The following is a 27851-nucleotide window of genomic DNA, read 5'->3' as shown; positions in this document are numbered from 1 at the left end:
AAGCTGGAGTAGTTACAGGGCTCACCTCATGTTTCCCTCTGTCAGGGATCACAGTGCTTCACCGCCTGCAGTGTCTGAAAACTTACTTCATTTATTTTACTGCTTTTCTGGTTATATAAGGTGGGAGAATAGATCCAGTTCCCCGATACTCCATCGTGAGCAGAGTTCTGTGGTTTGTCTTTAAGATATTTTTCATAGCAAAATCTTACTGAATAATTTCAAATCTAGTGCCATATGTAAGTAATATATTGAAAGAGCTGTGGATTAGGAACTAAAATCAGTGTCCTAATCCTTGCTCATTTAGTTTTTGTGTTTCTCGCAGTATGGGCTTCTTTGTCCCTCTATCCACATGACTTAGAACAGTTCGTTTGATTTCTCAATTTAGTTCTCATCTGTATAAGGAGGGTTATGAATGTTTTTTATAACACTCTGAGGTGATGTAAGATGAGAACACAAGAAAATGTGTCAATTGGCTTAGGTTGAACTATTTTCAAAGAGAAGCTAGCTTGTTGTCATTTAAGAGTATTTATTATTTACGTTTATTTTTAGGCACCATACTGGACATACCTTTTATGTGCACTGGGACTCTTTATCTATCAGTCACTGGATGCTATTGATGGGAAACAAGCCAGAAGGACAAATTCTTGTTCCCCTTTAGGGGAACTTTTTGACCATGGTTGTGACTCTCTTTCCACAGGTAAGTTAATGAAGGTTTTCTTTTTCTTTTTCTTTTTCTTTCTTTTTTTGCTGATGGCTCAAAAACTAAAAATGGACTGAGCTGTTCGAATGGTCAGTTTTGGTGGTAAGTGTGCATTTGGGAGCAAATTTGCATAGTGCATTTTGTGAAAGTATGTTCAAAAATTAATTTTCTTTAGTGCACCATAATGTAATTACATTTTTTTAAAAATTGTATTTCTAAATAGTACATGGAAATTATTTCATTAATTATTTTTAATTCTTAATAGTTCTTAAACCTTGTTTCTTTCAGTATTTATGGCAATTGGAGCTTCAATTGCGGTGCGCTTAGGAACTCATCCTGACTGGTTGTTTTTCTGCTCTTTTATTGGGATGTTCATGTTTTATTGTGCTCATTGGCAGACTTATGTTTCAGGCGTGTTGAGGTTTGGAAAGTAAGTATGTTTTTTAAGTTGTACATTTTAAAATATAATTCAGTTTATTTTCACAATCTTAAATTTTACTTATCCGTAAGGAGAACAAAACTTCAATCAAGAATTTAAATTATCTTTTAATTTATTGGCACATCCATAAATGCTACACGTTAAGTCTTGTTAGGTATTCTGCATCATAAATAGTTATATATTCAATAATAATTTTATTTTTCCCCCTTTTTCCACTTTAATAACTTACTAACCCAAGCTTACATTATACAGGAGAAAGAGAAAAATAAGGGGCCTGGATAATATAGAAAAAAAATATGCAGTAACTGTAAACAGCATTTGATTTATATAATAAAATAATGAAATACAGAATGTAAATGTCCTTTTTGGTCAAATCTTCAGTGCCCAACAAGGGGCCACCTGTTACAACAGTCACCATCAACAGGTAATTGTGAGACTCTTCAGTTGTGGTAGGCAGTTGATGAGCTAATGTAAAAATACCTTGAAAATGTTAGAGCTAAACATTAGATGATAAACCTCTGATGCCTCTTTCTTGGACACCAGGAAGTAGTGCATGAAGCAGGAGCCCAGTACTCTTCCTGTTTCCCATTAGCTCCTTCTCTGCCTGATCCTTTAGGAACTATCTGCCATTGGCTCATTCTCGACTCTGCCTTCCCATGTCTACTGATTCTTTTTGGCCCCTCTTTTATTGCTACATAGGAGAAACAGCTCTGGAAAAAAAAACCCAAAAAACCAACAACAACAAAAAACAAACCCAAAACCTCTGATGATGATAAAAATGAGAGAAGCTCAAATCTGTGGATCATGTAACAGAGAGAAAGCCTTAGGCAACACATCACATTGATTCCTAAATAATGGGATAATTGCAGCTACCATCTAGAGCACTTGCATGTTGCAGGCACTATACTAAGTACTTTACATGCATTATCTCATTTTTTCCTCACATTAACCTCCTCTGTACAAATGAAGCAGAGATTCTGTAATGTTCTTGTACTGCTAATAAGTATAGAGCCAGGGTTAAAACTCAAGTCTGTTTGATTCCAAACTCCATACTCTTAGTGACTGCTATTCAGTTCTATGAGATCAGCAATGTGTTAGATTCTGTAGAAGGATACAAAAATGCATTCTTTAAAAATTCCTGTTTTAGGGATTTTTGGTATACTGTATTAAAGGAAAGAGATAATACTTCTGTGACACAGTTAATGTAGTCCATCACCAAGTGTAAAATAACTTGCTCTAGGTTTCCTTAAGCACTGAAGAAATCCTAAGTAAGGGGAAGGGCTCTGTAGTCTGAATTAGCTTAAGAAAGCTTTTATGGAAAATGTGAGTCTAGGTGATTCCTTATCTACTGATCAAGAGCCCAAGTGTCAAAAAGCCTGCCTTAAAATTCAAGGCAACTATGTGAAGTTTAGAATCTGTATCTTTTTATAAATTAAGATATGCTAAAATAGAAAAGTAGCTTTACAAAATCTACGGCTTTTTAATTTGCTGAACTTGCTATGGTAAACTAGAGTAATGTAATAATGCAGTGTTCTGGTTAATTATTATTGGTGTCACTATTTAATGACTAACATTTTACCTTTTTGGCTTCTAACTTCATTAAAAATCTTTCTAAAATGAATTCGTTCATCCTGGCCTAGTTGTAAATTTTACACTCATTTGCTGTTGATTGAGAGCCTAATGCGTGCCTAGAACTGGAGATACAAAGATGAGTTTCTTATGAATGGACTATGCCAGACAAATTGGAGTAGAAGCACTAGGGAGAAGCATGAGGAAAGAAAGTACTGAGAACATTAGGAAAATGACTATTGTGATTGGGGCTCCAGCACATAGGGGCAGGAGGAGACCCTACAGTGCTGGGGCTAGGCAGCCTTTTAAAATACTAACACTGTGGGGTGCCTGGGTGACTCAGTCAGTTAAGCTTCCATGTCTGACTCTTGATTTTGGCTCTGGTCAAGGTCTGTTTGTGAGATTGAGCCCTGCATGGGCTCCACACTGGGTGTGGAACCTGCTTAAGATTCTCTTGCCCCAAAATTTAAATTAAAAATAGTAACACTGAATGGCAGAGATCCTAGTATAACTAGGATATAGTATAGGATATAGTACACTAGTATAACTAGTATATTTTTTTACTTTGTCAAAGTAAAAATGTCATGGAGCATTGAGTAAGTAGATTGATGGTTTAGTTTAACATTACAAGAAGGATCTGCATATAGGATATCAACCATGCCTTTGGCAAAACTTAACACACTGTGTCAGTATCAATTGTCTGTTGGCTGGTATGGATTTCCCGATCCTTATTTGGGTTACTTAGTTCATTGAGAGAAAGCTTGTTCTGTTTCCTACCAGCTTTCCTAGTTGCTACTGGTCACTAGTCATAACCTAGAAAAATTATGGATAATTAAATATAATTCTACTTTTGTTACTGGAAAAAGAGCACAAAACTCTGATAATGACTCATAAGTGTAGTAGGAAAAGTGCTGGCTCTGAGGCATTTTCCTATGGCAATAAATATTCAGCTGTTCCAGTGTAGGCATGGAAAATCATTTAAGTTTCCCTCTCCAAAAAATTTATCAGAATAATTTATAGCTGATTAGACTCATAATAGATGTTCAGTAGATGTTAAACCTTTCTTCCTTTTTCTCTACAAAGTACTACTTGTTATATTATTATGTTTACTTTTTTCAACTAACTTCCTGCTGGAGGCCTTGGTTTACCTGTTACTGGTCTTACAAATACTGGGTATCATTTTTTACGTTTTCTTTTTATTTGTGGGTTAATGTTCAGTTCACCTCCTACTAACTGCCCCCTAAGTAGCTTAGTCTAGAAGTCTTTTATTCCCTGTCTGGTTTTATTTTGTCATATAATTGCTGCATATCTTGTATTTGCAGAGCAATAAGTATTCCTCTAGCATCCAAAGACTCCAGGGCATCCATGCAGAGATGTAAAGTAGATAGACATAAAAAATCTGGAGCTCAGCAGGAAAAAAAGATGTGGATTTGGAGATAGGGATTTTGATGTCCTTAGCCTACAGATGGTAGTCTTAGATAGAATTGTTCAGAAAATCTAAAAGGAGAAAAGATGGAATTCTGGAAGTAGTAGCATTTAAGATGTGGAAGAAGCAGCAGTCTAGGAGGGAGCCTGAGAAGAGCTTCCAATAAGGTAGGTGAATCAGGAGAGAGCATGGAATAAATAACATAGCAAAACATTTTAAGAAAGAGGGAATGATCAGCATTTTAAGTATTGCAGAGAAATTAGCCAAGGTATTAACTGAAATATATCCCTTAGATTTGATAAATTGGAAGTCACTGTTTACCTTAAACAGTTTTAGTAGAATGGGGCCAAAGACCAGACTACAGTGGATTAAGCAGCAAATATGAAGAAGAGGAAATTACAAATATGGACTACATTTCAGTTAGCCTGTGTATGGAGCAAAGGAGATAGAGGAGTCAGTCAATAGCTTCAGGCAATGCAGACTGGAGACTGATGTTGTTTTAGTGGGTTTTTTTAAAAAATGAACTTAACTATGTTCATATATTAGGGGAAAATGTCTATGGAAACCAAAAAGCTGTAGTGACTGTTAATAACCTAATAAAGCTATTTTAACTTTCCCTACTCTTCAAGTGAAATTCACTTGGGAGTGTTTTCAATTTGTCTTAAGTCATCTGGTTGTTTTTATATTATTATAATTTTTCCTCATTACAAGAGTAATACATGATTGTTATTTAAAAATTCAAACTTTACAGAAGTACATAAAGCAGAAAGTAAAATCCTTCTGTAATCTCAATGATAACTGCTCTCAGCAATTTTATACATGCTGTACAAGCTTACCCCATCCCAACCTGTGCATATCCTAATGTTTACCTCTCTGTGAGCCCATGTTGTTCAGTGGGCTTTTCATTTAATCATGTAAATCGATAATTCAGTGATGGAACAGAAGGTACAATAAGCTAAGCCTGAAAAGATTCTTCTATCTTTGATATTTAACCTATGGTTAACTGACTTTCACATTTATGAATTTTATTTACAAATACCTTTTCTATTCTTTTTTCTCTCTTTTTAGAGTGGATGTAACTGAAATTCAGTTAGCTTTAGTGATGGTCTTCGTGTTGTCTACATTTGGAGGAGCAACAATGTGGGACTATACGGTAAATCTGAATATTTAAATTTACATTTCAGTACTTAACAAATATTTAGGAAAAAATGCATTGTTAATTTTCTTCAGAAATTCTTGGCATTGTTTTTAATGATCATACCACTTCTTAACCTTTGTTCTTCATTTTATAATTTTATTATCTTATATACCTTATTTTGGCACTTTCCCCTATGCATGAATATATTACCACATAGAAGAAAATGACCCCATTACCCTAATACAAAATTTTAACACACTAGTTGAACTACCTTTTCCAGGCCAAAATCTATCTCATAAAATAGATATATAAAAAAGTAAACTCAGTAAAATATTTTACTTTTGAAACTTGTCCCTCAATATTAGGAAAGAAAAGTTAATAATTTGCATTTTTAAATAATCTACAATGAGGTAAAGTTGCCCATATTAAGGAGTGTTTTTACTTTCTGCCCCGTTGGCCTCAGTATTCTGACAAAAGTTAATTCTTGGGAGGCCACTGTTACATATCCATGGTTTGCATAGAAAGAGAATTTATAAAGAAATAAATTATTCTGTCTCTATGACCCAAGTCCATAACACTTGCTGACTCACAACCTCCTGCCCATAGATATAAGAATAATAAGGATAATATCAATAGCCAACAACTAACATTTATTGAACAAACACCTTATGTTCCCACAGTTTACCATCACTGTTTTATCTGACCCTCAGAACAATTCTATGAAATAGATACTATAATTATTCTGTTTTATTTATTTATTTATTTATTTATTTTTTTAAGATTATTTATTTGTCAGTGATAGAGGGAGAGAGAGCGAGCAAGCACAGGCAGACAGAGAGGCAGGCAGAGGCAGAGGGAGAAGCAGGCTCCCTGCTGAGCAAGGAGCCCGATGTGGGACTCGATCCCAGGACGCTGGGATCATGACCTGAGCCGAAGGCAGCCGCTTAACCAACTGAGCCACCCAGGCGTCCCAATTATTCTGTTTTATAAGTAAGTCTTAGAATAATTAAGTAATTTGTCCAAGGACACATGGCTAGTAAGTACTGGAATTAAGAAGACAGATTCCAGATTCTGTGTTTTTAATCACTCAGATATATACCTCCAGTAAAAATAGTAAGAGATACAAAACTAAACATACTCTTACCATAGGATCCAGCGACCGTGCTCTTTGATATTTACCCATATAAGCAGAAAACTTATGTCCACACAAAAACCTGAACTCGGATGTTTACAGCGGCTTTATTCATAATTGCCAAAACTTGGAAGCAACCAAGATGTCCTTCAGTAGGTGAATGGATGAATTATGCCACATGCACGCAATGGAATATTATTCAGTGTTGAAAAGAAAGCTCTATCAAGACATAAAAAGACATGGAGGGATCTTATATACATACTACTTAGTGAAAGAAACCAATTTGAAAAGGCGACTACATATATTATATGATTCCAGCTATATAACATTCTGGAAAAGGCAAAATAATGGAGACAGTGAAAAGATCAGCAGTTACCAAAGGTTATGGGGAATGGAGGAATAAGAGACAAAGCCCAGCGTATTTTTAGGGCAGTGAAACTATTCTGTATGATATACTATAATGATGGAAACTTGTCATTATGCATTTGTCTAAACTCATAGAAAGTACGTATCACCAAGAGTAAGCTATTATGTGAACTATAGCTTTTGGGTGATAATAATGATATATTGGTGTAGGTTCATGTATTACAACAAATGTAACATTCTGGTGGGACATGTTGATGGGGAGGAAGGCATTGGGAGGCAGAGGTAGGGAGTATATAGGGAGTTTATGTATTTTCCATACAGTTTGGTCATGAGTCCAAAATTGCTCTAAAAATTAAGTCTATTAAATAATAGTAAAATTTCCCTGTGGTATAGTTTCAGAATTACCAATTACAGTTCATATCACTGGCTCAGACTTGAAGCATATTTTTAAGTAGTGGTACATTTCCTGAGACATTCATATTCCTTCTCGTCCTAGAAGAATAATAGAATCAAAGATATGCTACTGTAGGCCTCTAAAATACACTAGAGGGATATGATGTGTCTTCTATGTTAGCTGCTCAGTTGGTTCCCAAAAAAGGTGAATGTTGACCTAGAGGCCGTTAGGTTATTAAGTCAGATGTTGTTGTCTTAAATTTAATTGATTTATTTATATTGGGAAAGAATTTAATCTTAAAATCATTTCATTCAATGTTTTGGTAATACCATAGGAGGAAAGCACACCTGTTTATTTTTACCAACAAGAATACTTATTTTAGATGTAGATTTTCTAAATATGTTAATCTGTAGTTTCCACAAATGTTGGTAAAATATTTCATAGCCTGTTTCGAAGTGCATTAGCCTATACCTTTTGGCAACTTATTATTACTGTTTTTTAAATCCTTTGCTGCCTTGGGAAGTTTTCTTGAAGAGCAAATTGACCAACAGGTAAATATATTGCTAGAGATTTAATCCTGGATATTAACTACACAAAAGTCTTACATGCACACACATTGTGATATTTGTCACATTCATGATGCAGATCATGGTGTCTGACTTTTCCTGTGATGCAGTCTTTTAGAGGTACTAAATTCAAGGGAACTATCCTTTTTCATGTTTAAGTCAGATGAAGGTTTATGAGATTAAATATATCATCACGGTTATGTAGACTTCCCTGAATTTGGTGGATTCATTTTTCACTTACTAGATAAAACCATTAAAAGAAAAGTTACTACTGTAGGCTATATTCAGGAGTTAAGATTTGATTATAAGAAAAAGGATAGCTTATCATATAATGTCATATTATAATGTTTCTTTACTATTTAATAGGAAAAGAAATTCTTATTTTCTTAACGATTTATTTCTTTCCTCTACCCCTAAAGATACCCATTCTAGAAATAAAATTGAAGATCTTTCCAGTTCTTGGAGTAGTAGGTGGCGCAATATTTTCCTGTTCAAATTATTTCCATGTTATCCTCCATGGTGGTGTTGGGAAGAATGGATCCACTATAGCAGTAAGATACTAATTTCATCATCACTTAGTATTAATTTTATTACAAGTTTTATTATTATCAGATACAGAGATACTAAAAACATTCCAATGTTCCAAGAATGGGGAAGGGAACCGCACATAATACAAGAAGTATTTTAAAAAGTTTGTACTGGGGGTGCTTGGGGTGGCTCAGTGGTTAAGCAGCTGCCTTCTGCTCAGGACGTGATCCCAGGGTCCTGGCATGGAGACTCACATTGGGCTCCCTGCTAAGTAGGGAGTCTGCTTCTCCCTCTCCCTCTTCCTGCTGCTGCTCCCTCTGCTTGTGCTCTCTCCTTTGCATGCTCTCTCTCAAATAAAATCTTTAAAAAAAAAAAAAAAAGTTTTGACTGATAAAGCATTTTTCCTTTCTTTTTTTTTTTTTTAAAGATTTTATTTATTTACTTGACAGACAGAGATCACAAGTAGGCAGAGAGGCAGAGAGAGAGGAGGAAGCAGGCTCCCTGCTGAGCAGAGAGCCTGATGTGGGGCTTGATCCCAGGACCCTGGGATCATGACCTGAGCCAAAAGCAGAGGCTTAACCCACTGAGTCACCCAGGCGCCCCAAGCATTTTTCCTTTCTACAGCCTTTTTCTTAAGACTTTTCTGACATCCTGTTTATCATCCACTGTCTCATTACTGTACAACTCTGAGTGGCCATTTGTTTTCTTGTGCCTTACACTAATAGGGGAGAGGAGAAGAGGAAAGAGTTCCTTATTTAATAGCAAGAAAGTTGCCAAAGGTCATGCATGGTTTCACATACAGGGCAATTTATTACTCAAGAAATAAATGTTACAGACATTTCACTGGAATATATTTTAAAAATTATTCTTATATTTTAAAAGGTGAAATTTTAAACCTTAATTCTTATGTTGAATAGGTACACCTTGTGTTTCTGGGTTTTTTTTTTTTTTTACACTTTGCTCATGCTATAATACTTTTGTATTTATTCATCTATATATATATTTATTTTTTTTAAACTTCTTCAATACTTTTATGTGGGAAAAAGTCAGAATTCTTGCCAACTTCTAAACATAGTATCTATTTTTTTTTAAAAGACTTTATTTATTTATTAGAGAGAGAGCATGAGAAGGGAGAGGTCAGAGGGAGAAGCAGACTCCCTGTTGAGCAGGGAGCCTGATGTGGGACTCAATCCGGGGACTCCAGGATCATGACCTAAACCAAAAGCAGTTGCTTAACCAACTGAGCCACCCAGGATCCTCAGCAGCAGATTTTCTTGAAAAAAATCTACAAAACCATAATACAGATAAAAGCACTGTTAGTCTAAATTTTTATAACTTATTAACATATACATATTTTATTATATGTAATATGTATATTTTATTATATGTATCATATACATATGTATACTATATATGTAGTAGACATATTTTATTATGCATAGTTTGTATAATAGTATTGTGTTTATAATCTTACTACTGTAATTCTGGTAGTATTCTAGCAGTAATTATTCTAATAATTATTCTAGTAAATTCTAAATTATAGAATTTACTAGTAAATTTATGTTATATAAATTTATATAAATAAATATGTTATATAAATTTACTAGTAAATTCTAATATAACATATAAACAATAAACAATAATGCTATTTTAATGAGTATATTTAAATTGGTAGTTCTAGATTTAGTAAACCTTAATACCAAATTTATTTCAGTATTTTGTTTGGGATAAGCAGTACTGAGAGAATCTGATTAACATGGATAAAAATGTAATGGGTTGGATTTACAGTGTTACGCAAGAGAGCATTTGCAGTCTAAACCCAAAAAAGGCAAGGGTGAGGGGTATTGATATATAGGGAGACTAGGGCAGAATTAAACTTTTCCTATCAGTGTAACATTAATGTATTTTATAAAATTGGGAGGTTGGGGTGCCTGGCAGGCTTAGTTGATAGAGCATGTGACTCTTGATCTCGGGGTTATAAGTTCAAGCCCCACTTTGGGTGTAAAGATTAGTTAAAAATATAATTTAAAAAAATAAGTAAAAAAATTGGCAGGTTAAAGCTTTATTTCGATATCTGCACAAAAATATGTTAACTTGACAATCAAATATCGATGGCTTTCAGCATAGTAAAATTTGGTGTAGAATGAGTCATATTTTTTAGTGGTAGTTTAAAATAGGTGTATATATAAAATTGAAATCACACATCTGTGGCACCATATTACCTCTGTGTAACCCTAGGGTTTTATGGAAGTTTGAAGGCACAGTTAAGGTCTACATACTCCTTTAGTCCATACACTTCGTTATATTCTTCTTTAGGTGTTTAATTCCTAACACAAAATAGATGTTCAGAAAATGTTTGCAGTGTGATAAATGCAATGTTAAAATATGATACTGATTTTCTGATTTATCCCTTAGGGCACTAGTGTCTTGTCACCTGGACTCCACATAGGAATAATTATTATACTGGCAATAATGATCTATAAAAAGTCAGCAACTAATGTGTTTGAAAAGCATCCTTGTCTTTATACCCTTATGTTTGGATGTGTCTTTGCTAAAATTTCACAAAAATTGGTGGTAAGAAACTCTTTTATTTATATTTCCTGGTATAAATAATGTACTTGATCCTCAAATACAAGGCTGGAAACTATTTCATAAAACGGGTAGGTTTTCAATGGCGTTATCATTATAATAAGTAGCTATTTGTGCTCCAACCTAAAACTGTGAATGGGTTAATGTTATATTCAGGGAGATAGTTTCTTTTCTGTATGCTAAGTTCTTTTAATTAGCTGTTTAGCTATATTGTCAACTATAGCTTTCTGATATCAAGGAATTTAAATATTGGGAACTTTACTGAGCTACCCAGTTATGAATTTGAGAAAATTTAGAATTAGCATTTCCATATTAAATGTGAGAAAAATGGTCTCTATTTTTGTCTTAACAGTGAATTAAAGTTATAATTGTTTCCTGAAAAATAAAAGCTAAAATATTTAAAATTTAATAGTGAAATTATTTTGTTTACTTTTTTATAGATAGCTCACATGACCAAAAGTGAACTGTATCTTCAAGACACTGTCTTTTTTGGCCCAGGTCTTTTGTTTTTAGACCAGTACTTTAATAATTTTGTAGACGAGTATGTTGTTCTTTGGATAGCAATGGTAAGTTCTTTCCTGCTAAGGTTTTTATTTATTTTTAATAGATGTCAGATAACTCTATGCTTAAGAGTCATTTCAGTGAGATAGCAGATAGTCTTACTATCTAGTCTATATTGTAAATGTTTCTGAATATTTAAAATTAACTCCTTTTAAGCTGTGAATTGTGTTTTGTGTGTGTGTATAGGAATGGCCCAGATTATCTGGAGATTAGGCTTTCAACAACTTAAATCCTTAAAAACCCAATTGTATACCTTAAAAACAGATCTTTCTCCCCCACCAAAAACAATACAAAGATGTCAAAAATCACCTCACTCTGCCCAGAGAATGGCAAATACTTTTTTAGGTGTCTGACTTTTATTTAATCAAGCTTTTGAGCTTATAGCAAGTAACAGGTAAATTAAATGGAATTAGGGTTAGAATATGTGGGCCCTTACTGCATCAAGAACTGTTGGCTAATATTGAAGACACAAAACAGAAAAAAAAAACAGTACTACCAATTATAGGATTCTGGGACCATTTTGTTCTAGAAGTAAGCAACTTGATATATCTGTTTGGCTCTTGAGGACAGTGCATAACTTATATCAATAATGATGGCTCATCAAGCAAAGGTTAAATTCTCATTGAATATGTCCAGCTTAAGAAAGTGGTAGAGATAATTTATTAGTTTCTACTCAAAATTATTATAAAACACAAAATTCTGCACTTAAGAGAGCTCTAGCTCTGAGGAAGAAAAAAATCACTGTTGGCAACACCGTAATCACAAACATGGATAAAGGGAGCATTATTCAGTTTTTTTAAATTGAGACATTATCTTTATGGTCTTCAATTAATGATGGTTCTGAACAATTTTGCTCTGTTTTCCCCTACCTTTGGACCTTGCATCTAATTGTTAGTGATAGATAAATACATATTAAAGTGTGCTAAAAGAAATCCTTCAGTGAATCTCTTGATAGTTTGAATAATGTACCCTATTAGACTTAGGCATTAAAATATATCTGTTCTGCACACAGACCACAGGAGTACATCTGATGATTCTTTATACTAGGTTCTATAGTATTATTCTTTTTTCTGGAGTAAATAGTTTAATATCCATTCATGGCAATTCAGAAGTGTTTCATTCTTCAAATGGTGATGAGATATAAATCTTAATCCTTGGAACTTTTTCAGGAAATAGTCTAAAAAGTGTTTGAAAATCAGAATAATTTCCTTTAACTTTCTATCCAGTATACGTATTTTTAGGGCTCCAAAACAATCTAAGAAATAGAGGTGATTATGCAGAATATCCAAAAATTGAATGTAGGGTTACTTTTACTAAGCTTGCATATATATTATCAATTTATGTTTAACATAATTAAAACACCAGGTATTAAAAATTCAAGCATCTGTCTTATAGTGAGTGAGTTGACCTGGTTTATGCCAGTGGTAGAGATTATGGTGAGGAAGACAAATTGAATTTTTCTCTAAAACACTATGTGGACCACAATTTAAAACAACAGAAAACACTTATGTGGCCCAAACAAAAACACATGTGCCCTTTAGCATCCTTACACAAAAGCTTCTTACTTCAGAGAGAAAAGGATCAGATAGAGCTTTTCAAGTAAATGATATGGGAGATTTTTCCCCTCATAGGTGAGAATTCCCCCTCCACTGGTAAAGCTGTGAGCCTCCCTCTCTGAAAGGAAGCATTTCCTCCTGGTCTTTGGTAGACTTTTTAGAGTGTGCCTTCCTCTTTAATTTTGTATTCAACACAATTTTGTATATGCCTCCCCTCAACTAGGTCTTTTCCAGGCCTTTACTTTACAACCATCTCAAAGGAAAAAGAAATGTATATGATGGAATGATTTTATTAATAGTGACTGGCAACCCTTCTAATAGAAAATTTAGGCTTTGTTGCACAGCAGAAAATTTAAAGAATGTGGAGTCAGAAGACCAATTTTGTTACCTTCCAGCTTTTGTATTTTTGTCTAGGAGTTTTACCACTCTGAGCCTCAGTTCTTATAACTGTGAAATACATTGCATGTTCCAGAGGATTATAGTGAAATCCAAATATGAAATATATGAAAGTACTCTAAAATGTAGTATTTCCATTGAGGAATTTTAGATTAAGGTGTGAGATCCAGGTGGGTGGGAAGGGGGAACAGAAAAATATCTGCTGCTTCAGGAAGAATAGACGGTAATAGATTTGATTTTTTTTTTTGCTTCTAAAGGTCGTTTCTTCATTTGATATGATGATGTACTTTAGTGCTTTGTGCCTGCAAATTTCAAGACACCTTCATCTAAATATCTTCAAGACTTCATATCATGAAGCACCTGAACAGGTTCACAAGCATATTGACTAATAGCCCAAGGAAAAGAGGAGAAGCAGTTAGGGGAACCTATGAGTGAAGGAAATTCCCCTTTGCAGGAGGCTAGTATACAATAAATAAGGTTATATTTGAATATAAAACTCTAAGTCTTGTAGATTCCATTGTTTATTTCAGTTGTGAAGTCCTCATTGTATATCAACATTTTGATCACAGGTATTATCAGAGTATTATCATATGGCATATGATGAAATAATCAAAAAAATAAAGGAGTAATGAACACAGACTATATATTAAGCAATAAAAAGGTATACTGAAAAAATAGTGAAAGTTGATATTCCTTGAAAGGGAAAAATACGTGAATTAAGTACATAGAAACCACTCTGGAGTGCTTATTTTGCTTCTAACTTTTACTTAGAAACAAAATCAAAGAAATATATTTCAATTTTCTGAGGACAAGAAAGTAAACCACTGTCGTTCTAAAGATCAGTCTCTGTCTCAAAAGTCTTTGTCAGATACTTGGGGTTTTCATTGCTAAAGGATTACATAAAAATTCAGGGCTTAAAGGATTTTAGCCCTCTTAAGGGTGATGCTTACTTCAATTGCAAAAATTTGACAAGTTCATAATACTGCATAAATGCATGGATTGTAATATTGTAGTTACTGAAACAAATGATGTTATAAGAAATGGTATTTTTTAATTAGCAGTTTTTCAAGTTATATTAATTACTATTGTATAAAAGGAAATACTTGCTTTACAACTAGAATTTAAAGGGGCTACCAGAATTTTCCTATAATTTTTTTTAGTAAGAGGAATTTGTCTTACCAGTTCAGAAAAGCAAATGGATTTTTATACATCATTCCTTGATATTCTAAGTTAAAATTTCATTGTCATAAAAAAAGTGGACGTTAAAGATCCCCTTTTGTGAAACATAAAGTAGCTAAAACAAGGTTGATATAAAAAAATTAGTGATTTATGGGGCTCCTGGGTGGCTCAGTCAGTGAAGCGTCTGCCTTCTGCTCAGGTCATGATCCCTGAGTCCTGGAATCAGCCCCTAGTCACCAGGTTCCCTGCTCAGCTGGAAGCCTGCTTCTCCTTCTCCCTTTACTCTCCCTCCACCCCCACCAACTCATCCTCTCGCTCTCTCTCTCTCACTCTCTCTAATAAATCTCTAAAAAGAAAAAAATTAGTAATTTATGGCAACATGGCAAAAATATCTTCCCTTTCGAGTAACAACCAAAGTTGCCTCAAATGGATGACTCATGAGGAAAGGGGGATAATGTAATTATCAGTCATCCCATCACTAAATAGATAATGTACTGATTTTTCCACTCTCACTTAAAAGTTTATGTTGCTCATTGTGACTGACTCCCCATCTTACCTTATTTTTAATTTTGCCCAACAGTTCTGTAGCCCATAAGGCATATGATGAAATAATCAAAAAAATAAAGGAGTAATGAACACAGACTATATATTAAGCAATAAAAAGGTATACTGAAAAAATAGTGAAAGTTGATATTCCTTGAAAGGGAAAAATACGTGAATTAAGTACATAGAAACCACTCTGGAGTGCTTATTTTGCTTCTAACTTTTACTCAAACTCAAGTAGGACTTTTTAAGGTGTTTGAATGGTACTTAAGATTTAGATACCAAGGGTGCCTGGGCGGCTCAGTTGTTAAGTGGCTACCTTTGGCTCAAGTCATGATCCCAGGGTCCAGGGATTTAGGCCCACATTGGGCTCCCTGCTTGGCGGGAAGCCTGCTTCTCCCTCTCCTGCTCCCCCTGCTTGTGTACCCTCTTTCTCTGTGTCTCTGTCAAATAAATAAGTAAAATCTTAAAAAAAAAAAAATAGATTCCAGCATAAATTTTGACTTAAAATAAGTCCTTTACAAAATTTAGAAACTGGCTCCTTAATATTAGATAATCATTAATTTCTTCCTATATAAGCTATCATAGTTAAAAAAAAAAAAAAGAGGATCAGTATGGACTTGCTTTTTAAAACTTGGAACACCTTAAAACTAAGGTAAAGTGGGTTATGGGGCAAAAATTAAAGTTTAAAACATGAAAAAACAGGAGAAAATCAATCTTCTCCTTCTAATGGTGATATTTTTCATTTTGAATGATTTAATGAAAGCAATTCCAGCAAAAGATAGTAAGTTTAGCTGACATATTTCAAACAAATGCTGAAACAGTTTAATATTTACTAAATCCCAGTGCTTCATATGTTTTTCTGTTTAAAAAAATGCAAATTTTTAGTGACAAGGTATGAAGTCAATTGTTCAAGTTTGGAAAGGAATATAATCAAAATTCATATATTTACTGAATATTAAAACAAACAATATTTTCAAACAAAATATTTACTAGGTATTAAAGACGGATGTGAAATATTTAAACCATAAGTAATTAGGTATGTTAATGATATGATCTTAATAATTACTAAGGGCATGTGTCATTTAATTATGGACCAAGGCCAATTAAATGGCTTTTTGATGTCTTTATGAAAATGACATATTCACCAATCATGTCTTAAAACTAATAGTTATATATCTTTTTTGGTTTTCTTAATGGTTTTTAGCAGTTTTATTTATTTCAGAACACAAACTTGGGTTGCTTTTAATAAATTATGTAAGTCAGTAGAATAGATTTTCTTTTAAAACCGCATTTTCATTGGAATTGGCTGTAACTTCAGTATATACAGTGGAATGTACATAGAACATAGTTTTGTATATTTTTCCTTAAAGAAAAACAATGTAACCTTTTATACTTGTGCTTTCTAACTTTTGGGACTAATACAAATACACAGAAGCCAAAAGCTGAAATTAAATCATCTTTATTGCTAAAAGTTAATTAACAAGTGTTAAAGAGAAAAATTCACTATTACTATTAAAGATCTGGACTCACATAACTGTTCAGCTTTATCTGAAGGTTAACAGAAGGAAGGGTCTTGCACTTAAGCTAACAATTAACACTTCGTATTGTTTTAAACTAGAATTTTTAAACCACTCTAAAAGAATTACATGCCTCTTAGCTAATGTTGTAATTGTATCATATTACTTAGGTTCAAGTTCTTCCTTCAAAGAGTCATCAGAATAACATGGACTGAAGAGACTTTCGAACACTTGCCATCTCTTGCTGCTGCTGTTACATGAAAGGAAATATTAAACATTTGTTTAATTTTTAGATAAGTGTTATACATATTTCAGCAAATAAAATATTTCAATGCTTGCATTACTCCTTTTTTTTCAATTCAAAATGTAATGACTTACAGTTTCCATCATAATTTTTTTTTGCAACATAGCCATTTCTTTTCTAAGTTCATTTTGTGCACCAGTAAGTAGACTATCGTGATTCTTCTCCAAGTCCTCCATACTCTAAAACACAAAAGGCTAGTTCAGTTACAACTACCACTTTTCATCTCAGATTCTAAACTTAAAGAATTAATTTTCAAAATATGAACTTTTTAGTATTCAAATAATGTGCAGTCTTTATTTCAAATGAAAATATTTGAATACTGGAAACCAAAATACCCATTAAAGGAATAAAAGCATCAGACATGGATCAAATATTATTATAGGAGATATAACAGTAGTGTATTTTGCTCGAAATATTGGGTTAATGAGCTGCTAAGGTCAAAAAAGAACAAAAAAAAGAATACCTTAATTTTTAAAATTTCTAGTAAGCATTCTAAATATCAGGTAGTTATGTTATTATGACTAATAGTGTGATGGGAATTCATAAGGAGAAATAAAATGATGTGTAATATACCTCTTTTCAATTTATGAAAAAAATTACATTATAAATCCTTTTCATCTAACAAATAGTGATCTTAACTCCTACTATATAAAATGTATTATATTATTAAGTGTTGTAGAGAAAATAAAAAATATTAATACATGATCACTCCCTTATTCCAGTAAAGAACAAAAATAACACAAAATTTTATAGTAGGAATGGAAATGCAACTTGTAGCTATATAGTAGAAAATAGCGATTAACTCCAATTTATTTGGCAAAAGAGTAAGATTCAATAAAGAAAAAGTTATTAAAAATATTTTAGAGCAAGAGCATAAGCAAAAACATGGAAGTACACAGTGAGTTTAGAGAAAGCAGTTATCTGGAGGTGTGAGGATTACCAGACAAATATAACAATTGAAGCATAGAGAAAATCGTATTATGGGAGGGAACTTGAATAAATAAGAACTGAAAATGAGAAACTGACTTTTTCAGAAGAGACGTTTTAGGAAAGTAATATGACAGACCTATGAAGGTAGTTTGGAGAACAAAAAAAAAAATCAGCTGAGGTTTAATAGGATAAGCAAAGAATGATGTGGTTGTAAACTAGGAAAATAGCTCTGGGAATTAAAAAAAGGAACCACAGCAGAAGTAAAAATGACTGGACCTACTAATACCTGGGTATGAAGAATAAGGGAGATGGAGAAGTCAAATACAATACTAAAGTTCCTAGCCTAAGTGGTAACATTTAGTGATAAAATTTAGAAGAAATCTTTAGTACTTCATCAATCTTAACACCAATTAAATGGTTTTTAGGCAGCCTTAGAGCAAGCTGACTGGGAACACTTTTAAAAGTAACTTTGATATAAATACATATTAAAGTTCTTTAAAAATAATTGGTCTATAACTACTAGTTTACTCAGAGCATCCTGATTCCTTTAAAAGGGTGACATTTTAACATTTGAACAAGATTATCTAAAAGAATCCCCACATCAAAAAAAAGAGAAAGAAAAAAGTATGTGTAGGATTACAATGAACTATGAACAGTTACTAAAAAATAATATATCTGCATGAGTAAGAGGTCAATGCCACAAACCATTATTTGCTAATATGTTAATATTTGCTAAAATATGTCAGATAATTCTTAATCCACAAGTTTTTAATCATCTGGCTTTATGATTATAAGATGCCATATAAAGCCACGTTTAGTCACTGTAATAATCCTAAAAGGAAATATGCCATAAAATACATATATATTACATTAGAAAATAAAAATTTCTTCATTTTCAATTGGGTACTTTCTATTTAGCAAACACTGGAGATACAAAGACAAGTAAAGGCTAAGATCAAGTGCAAAGACAAGTAAAAGACTACCTAGAAATGACTTACAAACTTTCTATTTTCAGTTAAGATAGAACTATTAAAGTATGAATTTTATGCACATTATGTACATTTAGGTAAAATTTCCAATTTACCATTTCCTGTTTGAAGACTCCCCATAAAAACATTAGAATTGTAAAAATATATTCAACATTTAAATCAAAATGGAAAGTAGGTAAGAATTTAAAATGTATGAGCAAAATGTTTTTCCCCTTAATAGGAAAAAATTATCTTCTACTTCCAAATATAATGTTATATAAGAAGGTATTACATAACCAAATACAACAGACCTTTATGAACTGCTCATATAACTGTCTAATTGTTTTCAGTCTCTGGCTCTGAACAATTCTAGATTGTTGAAAAACCTTTTGTTGCTGTCGGAACATGTTCTACAAATGTAAAAGAAAAAATTATAACAATTTAGGTATAATTTAAAATTTAGTAAAAAAAATAATTCTACATTAAACAAAAGGATGGCAAAAGGAATGCAAAAGTCAACAGTTTTAACTATTATGACCAAGTTCACCACTAATACACAACAGTAATAATCCTACCAGTCACTGAGTAGGAACACTTAATGTTGTTTTGGTTTTGTTTTTAAATGTAGGCTCCATGTGAACTCACAACCCTGAAATCAAGAGTTAGATGCTTAGGGACACCTGAGTGGCTCAGTTGGTTAAGTGATGGCCTTCAGCCTGGGTCATGATCCCAAGGTCCTTGAATGGAGTTCTGCATTGGGCTCCTTGCTTAGCAGGGAGTCTACTTCTGCCTCTGCCTGCATCTCCACCGGCATGTGCCCCTGCTTGTGCTTTCTTGCTCACTCTCTGATGAATAAATGAAGTCTTACACCCTCCCCCAAAAAAGAAGAGTCAGACGCTTACCGGATTGAGCCACCCAGGCAACCCAACAATACTCAAAATATGTTTTAATTCTTGGTGCTTTCCATATCAACACATAATGAACCTTCCAATAATGCTGATGTTTCAGTTCTTTCCTACTTTCCACCAAAGGTTTTTGTCCCCATCCTACTTCAGCCATTCACATACATGCTTATATCCTAGATTTTATCACTGCCAATAACTACAACTTCTACATAGTACTAATAATAGAAAATGTCATATTAACTCTGTTAGATAACACTTGAACTCTTGAACATATTATGTATGAACTAATTTTATCCTTGAAACAATTCTATAAGATAGGTATTATTACTCCCCTTTCATAGATAAGGAAAGTGAGGCACATAGATAATTTTTCCAGTTTCACAGCCAGTGTTTGGTCATACCAGGATAATTCCACAGTATGTTTCCAGAATCCAAATCTAACCATTATTCATGCTGTTTCTCCATATAGCCCACTATCTAACCACTACTTGCTTACCAAATACTCTTCATACTTAGTACTTGGCACACTCTTAGTACTACAACTCAATAATTTCTATCAATACGTAAAATCCACTCATCCTATACCTAGTTTTCACTATCCCCTATCCATATTCCTATGTCCTCGCTTTCTTCCTTCCCGGCTTAAATTATATGGTCAATCATAATTACTCCTTTCAAATAAAAGGAGTATATATATCCTGCCCAATTTTTACTCTGTCACACTTGTTTGGCTAAACCCCAATACTGAAAAATTCAATGCTCCAGCTATTCTGCATACATTCCTGCAGCTGGTCATGACTGGAGAAAACCCCACAATCATGCTGACACGCCTCACTTTAAATTATGATCACTGTGATCACAAGCCTAAATTTGATCCTTAATTATATTTCCCTAGTCCATTTGCTGATCCACTCAGGAAAATATTTTATACCTTCTCATTTGACCTCAAAAAGCAACATGTTTTCTATCATCCAAGGACCTTAATTATTTCACTAAATACAAGTAATCCAAAGAGAACTTTGAGTATCCATCACTATTTCTACCTATGCACCTACACCTGTGCTCACATACTCCACCTTCTTCCCTGTTTTTAAGGATGAACTATCCCTGTTCTCTGCTACCACCAATTTCTTCACATGTTCCAACCATTCTTAAGAATTCAACAACTGTCTTCCTCTTTGCATTACTTTTTATTTTTCCCTCAAGATTATTCTTGTTGCACACAAACATGTTGCTCTTTCTCCATTCATAAACAAAACGACACACTATTCCTTTTCTACTCAGGCCAACAACTCTGTTTCTTTTTTTCCTATTCTCTCTTACATGCATTCTTTTTTTTTTTTTTTTTAAGATTTTTGTTTATTTGATAGATCACAAGTAGGCAGAGAGGCAGGTAGAGGGGAAGGGGGAGAGCCTGATACAGGGCTTGATTGCAGGACCCTGAGATCGTGACCTGAGCAGAAGGCAAATGTTCAACCCACTGAGCCACCCAGGCGCCCCTCTTACATGCATTCTAATCAAGTTTTTGCACTCCCTTTTCTACCAAAATAATTCTGCTCAAGAACACCAACAACCTTCACATTGCCAAATCCCCTCCTATTTCACCCAAAAGGAGCATATGACAAAGCTAATCCTCTCTCCCTCTTAAAAGGCTTTCTTGACTTCACTTGGAGTCATTTTACCCCCCAACCTATTATAGACCACTCATTCTCAGTCTCTTTTACTGGTTCTCTCTCATCTTCTTGAACTCTAAACATTGAAGTACTTATTCCAGAGCTCAGTCCTTAGACCTCCTTTTACATTTACAATCACTCCCTTGGTGATCTCAACCAAACTCATGGCTTAAATGCTGTCTTTATGAATTCCCAACTTTGTATGTTCAATTCATATCTCTTTCCAGAACTCCAGACACCTATACCAATGGCCTACTCAACACATCCCCTTGCATGTTTCATATTAACATTTCCAAAGCTGAGCTGACCAAACAACCCCTAAAATCATTTAATTTGAATAGTACCTGAGCTCTTAAATAAGAAATGTGTGATAATTTTATAAATTAAAGAATGAAATAAAAGGATAGTTAATGTAGTTGCATATATATGGGTGGGGCTCACTTCCACCTCCCATGGAGATGGGCATGAAACTCAAGTCTGGCCAGTAAGAGTAAACCATGGTTTGACCATAATGACTGGTTCAGGAATGGGCAAATGATGCAAACTAGATCAGTGATATTCCTCTGCAGGACTTTTCTTTCTGCCAGTTTTTGATAAAAACCCAGTTACTAAGCTTGTAGCAAGTTTAAATTGCAAGAAGCTATCTTGCTTACCATATTGAAAGAGCCTATGAAGGACTGGAGACAGAGCCCAAAGACACTATATAAGCAGAGCTTCCTTATACCCATTCAGCTATGCCTGAAGCTAAACTACCCCTGGACTTCTTTTATATAAACTAATAATCCTTCCTTTGTACTTTCACAATTTCCATCACTTGGAACTGCAAGAATCACAACCAATATTGGAAGCAAAGGCCAACAGCTTTTGTAAGTAGGGTATGTGCCCATAATTCTCTGGCTTACCATTCAGCAGGACCAAAACACATAGCCAGCATGGGAAATGGAACTAAACTGACTATCACAGATCTACCACATAGCTAGGCTCTCCATTTCTACTTGACACTTGGTTGTAATTGATTCTAAAATTAAGCATGATACTAACAGCTAGTTTTTCTTCTTGTTCCTCAGCTTTCTGCACATCTATATCCCACTGCTGAAACAAAGTCAGAAATTGCTGAGAATATTCTTGGTTAAGCTTCTGCCTGTAAAACATAACAGTGAATTTTTCATATTTTATACCAAAACATTCAAAACAAAATTTGACATACTTTATAAATACTATAGAAGGAAATAATGGCATCTTAAATTTTCAAATATGAAACCAAAAAGTAAAATTTCAGATTTTGGAAGTATTTCTTTTTCTAATCAGCTAACAGAAAAGCCCTCTCAAATGAGTCAGTTCTTAAAAACTATGGAAGTTTTACTATACGCATAATTTTTCCAGAAAGGTCCATTTCATCTCCAAGAAGATTTTTTATTTTTGCCAACCAAATGTATGTTCTGATATGATAAATAGATTCAGTGAAGTTATTATGTTTATCATGTTAAGATTTCCAAATAGAAATATTCCACTTAATTTTTCCCCATTTTGGTACAAGAATGATTTTGTACAAAAGAGCAATTAAGTCAATTCAGCTAAAACACACAGATGTAGTATTTACAATAAGATGGATCTTTTTCTACATTGTTAAATAGGGAACTCTCATAAGGCTAATAATTTATATGACAATTTTTATTCAGTTGGAGTATTTCTAGAATGAATATGAATAACCTTTAAAAAAATTCAGTTGTTATTTAAATGGAGGAAAAGATAACCTGCATTGATTTCTAAGAAATATATCTCAAGTCTATGAAGAAGGTTATAGAACTAAAGGACTTAAAGGAAAATCAAGCCAAATATATATTTTAGTAGAGACCTTGGCAAATAGAAGATGACAGTATTTTTCATAATTTGAAATGAATACTAAGAAATGATACAATGTCATGGCTGTGAAAAAAACCAACAACCTTACCTTTGCTCTTGCTGGGTTTTCCAAACATGTTCAATTTTCTGGTTACTAGTTTTGAGAGACGCTTTGGTATATAATTCTAGTCTTTTTCTCTTGGCAAGAAGAGCCTTGTTAATGTCAGCTTTATTGAAAATAAACATTCATTAAAACTTAATATTGGAAATTATTTTGTTCCCACATATTTAAATTAAATAGGGATACAGGTGGTTCAACAGTTTTGGAAAGACATTTAAAAATAAATCTTGGGGATGCCTGGGTGGCTCAGTAGGTTAAACCTCTGCGTTCAGCTCAGGTCATGATCCTGGGATTGAGTCCTGTATTGAGGCTCCTTGCTAATTGCCTGCTGCTCTACCTGCTTGTGCTCTCTCTCTCAATCTCTCTCTTTCTCTGACAAATAAATAAAATCTTAAAAAAATATAAATTAAATCTTAAAGTAGGTATAATATTAAAAAGCCAACATTATTTGCTTTTTTCCTAAGAAAGCTTTTGGCAATTAGTATCCCTACTTTGATTTTCCTAGAGCTAATTTTTTAATTTAGAGATGATTGAAAAAAACTAAACATGAAAAAAGAAAGGGGCGTCTCAAAGACAGACCTTTAACTTCCTCAGGAGAAAACACTAATAAAGGCTAAATTTTTCTAAATTAAAAAAACTGAAAGAACTCATTTATATGAGTTATTGCTAGAACTCATCATATGAAACACACAAATTTTAAAAGAATAAAAAAAAGGGTCAGTGGCTCAGTCAAATGTCTGCCTTGGGCTCAGGTCATGATCACAGGGTCCTGGGATGGAGTCCTGCATCACAGCTCCCTGCTGAGTGGGGAGTCTGTTTCTCTCTCTGCCATCTTCCCTTCCCCTTTTGTTCTCTCTCTCACACAAATAAATAAATTTAAAAATCTAAAAAGAATCCAAAAAGGATAAAAACAGTTAAGAAAATTATTTTTTAAAAAATATAATCTGTGATACTTTCAAATAAAATTTTTACCAAAAGAGATAAAAACCAAGCATAGAAAAACCTTAATTTAAGTAAGTATCTTGATAAATTCACTCAAGTACCCTTTTAAATATTTCCATGGAATCTTTTTTTTTCCCCTGGACTTACTAAAAGAAAATTTTTTTCTTACTGAAGTATAGTTGACACACAATGTTATAGATTAGTTTCAGATTTATGACAATGATTTCTGGAGCTTTTAATAAGACATTTTTGTCCTATAAAACTGTTTTGCTAAATACTTGCATATGAATCTACCATCAATAATTATTTTTTTCAGTAATCGTGATGGATCTGTATTATTATACAAATATTTCATATTTCCAGTATATACCTATGATAAATTTAGAAGACAGATTATAAAACAAACATTTTTCTACCACCAAATAGAGCAATGCTTTCAAAAAAGACTTGACTGAGTACATAATCCATATAGAGGAACCAAATATTGTTCTTTCTTAAGAATACTATTCCCTGGGGCACCTGGATGCTCAGTTGGTTAAATGTCCCCTTTGGCTCAGGTCAATCTCCAGGACCTGGGATCTAGGCCACATTGTGTTGGGCTTCCTGCTCAGCAAGGAGTCTGCTTCTCTCTCCCTCTCCCTGTGGCCCCTCCCCTGGCTCATGCATGTGCGCTCTCTCTCTCTCTCTCAAATAAATAAAATCTTTAAAAAAAAAGAACACTATCCCCTAACACAGTTAATGTAACTAAATATTAAATATACCATTTAAGGTTTATAAACTTTTTATCTGATTATATATTTCTCACTAGCTAGCAGGGTTACCTTTCTAAATGACATAGTTTAATAAAGTAAAAAATAACAATAAAGAGGTATTTTAAAGTGTTCAGTTTATACTGCTCCTAAGGAAAGAACACAGCAATGTCATAGAAAATAACTAAATTGAGAAAATGAAAAACTGAAATATATACAGATATGTGTGTTTTTAACACTTGCTTTGTGAGTTTGTGGAAGATCATATAAACAGGATTAGAGACTTTCCCCTTCCATTTTTGTTCTAAAATTGCACAGTCCATTAAATTCACACATATATAAAATAAAAACACCATTCTTACTCTTCGCACTGACAACTGGAGATTAGGTAAGGAAATCTATATAGTTGAATCACACATACTTAGGGAAAATCTTATATATGAGGACAAGCATTAGATTAACAATCTTATAGTTCACTGATTAACATTTCCTATATATGTTACATGGTTTAAATCCTATATATGTTATATGGTTTAAAATAATTATCTTAAAAGAAAAATATCTCTTAAAACATACCTCCAAATCTTTCCAGCATATTTTGTACTTCACCCCTGTGAAATTACATTAGAAATTTTTAAATTAAGGATTGAAATATTACACAATGTGTTTTACATACAATATTCATTGGACAACCAAAGTAGACTTTTTTTTTTTTTTTTAATCACAAGTAGATGGAGAGGCAGGCAGAGAGCCCGATGCAGGACTCGATCCCAGGACCCCAAGATCATGACCTGAGCCGAAGGCAGCGGCTTAACCCACTGAGCCACCCAGGCGCCCCCCAAAGTAGACTTTTCTTAAAGTAGTTTATGTAACACGCAAAAATTATTTTCAGCACATCACCCCATATCTTCAAACACTGCTGCAGAAGTCCTTTTCTTCCCATGCTTCTCAATTACTGGAGTCTTCCCTGCATTGACAATAAAAAAGAAAAATATTTTTGAACCTATTCCATTTTGGTAATTTTTAATGATGAACTATCTAGAGGCTTTTAGGGTTGTTTTGCCAATGTAACTTTTTAAAGCAGACATATAAATACAGTACTTGCTCTGCAGTTTAGATAGAATTAAATCAGGATCTAGGGCCATTTTATAGGAACAGTTTTGCAAGCCTTCCTGTGTTAATGTCATAGTAGGCCAGGTTTTTATTTATTTTTATATAATACAGATATTTATGCTATACAAAACTCATTTATTTATTTACAAACAGACATCTGGAGAAAATGACTGTAAAGGAAAGAGATGCTGTGTACACTTTTCAAGCTCCAAATGAGAAACACGAAGTACATGAATAAAGTTTTATTATAGTCTAAAATGTAGTGCATCCGGAAGGAATGAACTACAGGACAGGGTCACTGCCCAACAACAGTAGATACACTGTACCTTCGGTAACATCCTCCTCTGAACCACTCAGATCTTTTTTATCTTCCTTCTCAAAGTCATAGGCTCTTACAACCTGATCCTCCATTGATGTCTTCCCAGATTTCCCTGTATGTTTTCTTCCAGAGGGCACCATATTTAGATGTTTTCTGATTTAAAAATAAATAAGTAAATAAATCTCTCAAACCTTCTGAATCCAAAGACACCATTTAAGTAAACTGGTAAATTTCAAAATTAACTATATCAAATAAAGAGGAAACTCCTCACTTATTTTGTTGGCCCAAATTAACAAAGAAGATAATGACAGCATCGACCCTGATTCCAGGTGTGAGGCGACGGAGAGCCTAGCATCTGAGGGCTATGCGATCTGAATTTCAGTCCCGCCTCTGTCAGATTCCGGCTAAATTCGGGCTAGAATCTAGTTTGTGCATTTCCGTCACAAAGTGAAACTGTAGTTGTTGACAGGTTCGATCCTGTGATCATGCCCCAAAATAAGTTTACAGCAAAATAAAGATAAAATAAAAAACGTTCTGCAATGTGTGCCTTGAGAAATAACAATTCCGCCTAAGATGTTCACAACACAGACATTGAGGACAAAGGAAGAGAAGACCTTAGTTCAGCCTGTTTCTGACAGGTTTAGGGCGGGCGCGAGGGAGAGACATGCAGACAGACGAAGGCCCACTCTGCTCCCCGGATATAAACTTGCCCAGGGCATCGCGACCAGTGAGACCCCCTTTCATCCCGCAGCTTTCCACCTGTCCTCGCCTGATCCAGGCCCTGCGCTCAGTGAAGTTCACTGACTTCATTTTTCTGTCAGAGGCCCCTAGTAGAGCCAGTCGGAAAGATTTACCTCACAGATCCAGAAAAGCCTCTAGCTCGGATGCCCGCGCTAGAAAAAATCCTCCCCTCCTCCCGCGTGAAAAAAACCCCAATGGCCAAAGACCAGAGCTATAGGTCTCCAGACAGTGTCGCTGCCACTCCAGCTTCCACGGCCCCAGCCCCTCACCTGAGGTTCCTGTCCGCTTGGCCAGCGCGACGCTCCTCTGAGGCAACTCAGAATTCCCGCGGGAGAAAAGCCAGAGCCGCCTGGCACGAAGGCGTCTCTGATTGGCTGGTGGGCTGTGCGCGTGCGTATAGAAGACCCACAGTCTCCGCCCCCACGAGCGACTGACCACGAGACTGCTGACCCAGAGTGCCTTGCGGGCTGTGGCCTGCGGGTATTAGGGCTCTTGAGGTATGTTCCTGCTTTGGTTTTTTTGTTTGTTTGTTTTTTTAAACTTGTGTAGTACTTGAAAAGTGCAGAATATAAAGTTACGAAACACGAGGAACACACGACCTAATTTGTGAAGCAGAATTTTACCAGAATTACCCTTGGCATT

At 34.2% G+C, this 27851-nt stretch overlaps 2 protein-coding genes across 5 annotated transcripts in view; one reads left to right on the top strand and one right to left on the bottom strand.

The window, feature by feature from the left end:
- The window catches only part of CHPT1 (choline phosphotransferase 1), a 29641-nt gene extending 12699 nt beyond the window's left edge, over positions 1–16942 (top strand). Inside the window, exons 2-9 of one of the 4 annotated variants that reach the window (XR_006608034.1) lie at positions 550–697; positions 989–1130; positions 5203–5287; positions 8150–8281; positions 10674–10832; positions 11288–11413; positions 13618–13817; positions 16773–16942. Coding sequence is in view for 2 of the 4 variants with exons in the window: in XM_045084788.1 (XP_044940723.1) it covers positions 550–697; positions 989–1130; positions 5203–5287; positions 8150–8281; positions 10674–10832; positions 11288–11413; positions 13618–13728; positions 16773–16817 (948 nt within the window). In the remaining 2 variants the exon portion in view is untranslated. The remainder of the gene's footprint in view (positions 1–549; positions 698–988; positions 1131–5202; positions 5288–8149; positions 8282–10673; positions 10833–11287; positions 11414–13617; positions 13818–16772) is intronic. The other 3 variants (XM_045084788.1, XR_006608035.1, XM_045084789.1) reach the window with 3 other exon arrangements.
- On the bottom strand, positions 16734–27566 carry SYCP3 (synaptonemal complex protein 3). Its single transcript, XM_004742980.3, has 9 exons — positions 27479–27566; positions 26476–26621; positions 25937–26003; positions 25613–25647; positions 23334–23451; positions 22424–22523; positions 19116–19214; positions 16981–17085; positions 16734–16852 (listed from the first exon to the last, which is right to left on the bottom strand). The coding sequence occupies exons 2-9, from the start codon at positions 26606–26608 to the stop codon at positions 16799–16801; spliced, it is 711 nt and encodes a 236-aa protein (XP_004743037.1). The 5' UTR covers positions 26609–26621; positions 27479–27566; the 3' UTR covers positions 16734–16798.
- Between the last annotated feature and the right edge of the window lie 285 nt (positions 27567–27851).

Source organism: Mustela putorius, unplaced genomic scaffold (genome assembly GCF_011764305.1).
Source record: "Mustela putorius furo isolate JIRA1106 unplaced genomic scaffold, ASM1176430v1.1 tig00000788_pilon_pilon_pilon, whole genome shotgun sequence".
NCBI lineage: Eukaryota > Metazoa > Chordata > Mammalia > Carnivora > Mustelidae > Mustela > Mustela putorius.
This window is presented reverse-complemented; position numbering and strand designations above follow the sequence as displayed.

Excerpts from the sequence above, each read along its gene's own strand:
- SYCP3 (XM_004742980.3), bottom strand. The coding sequence starts at position 26,608 with ATGGTGCCCTCTGGAAGAAAACATACAGGGAAATCTGGGAAGACATCA. Across the intron at positions 25,648-25,936 it reads GCAGTGTTTGAAGATATGGG|GGGTGAAGTACAAAATATGC; the intron begins GTGATGTGCTGA and ends GTAATTTCACAG. Across the intron at positions 23,452-25,612 it reads TATGCTGGAAAGATTTGGAG|CTGACATTAACAAGGCTCTT; the intron begins GTATGTTTTAAG and ends TTTTCAATAAAG.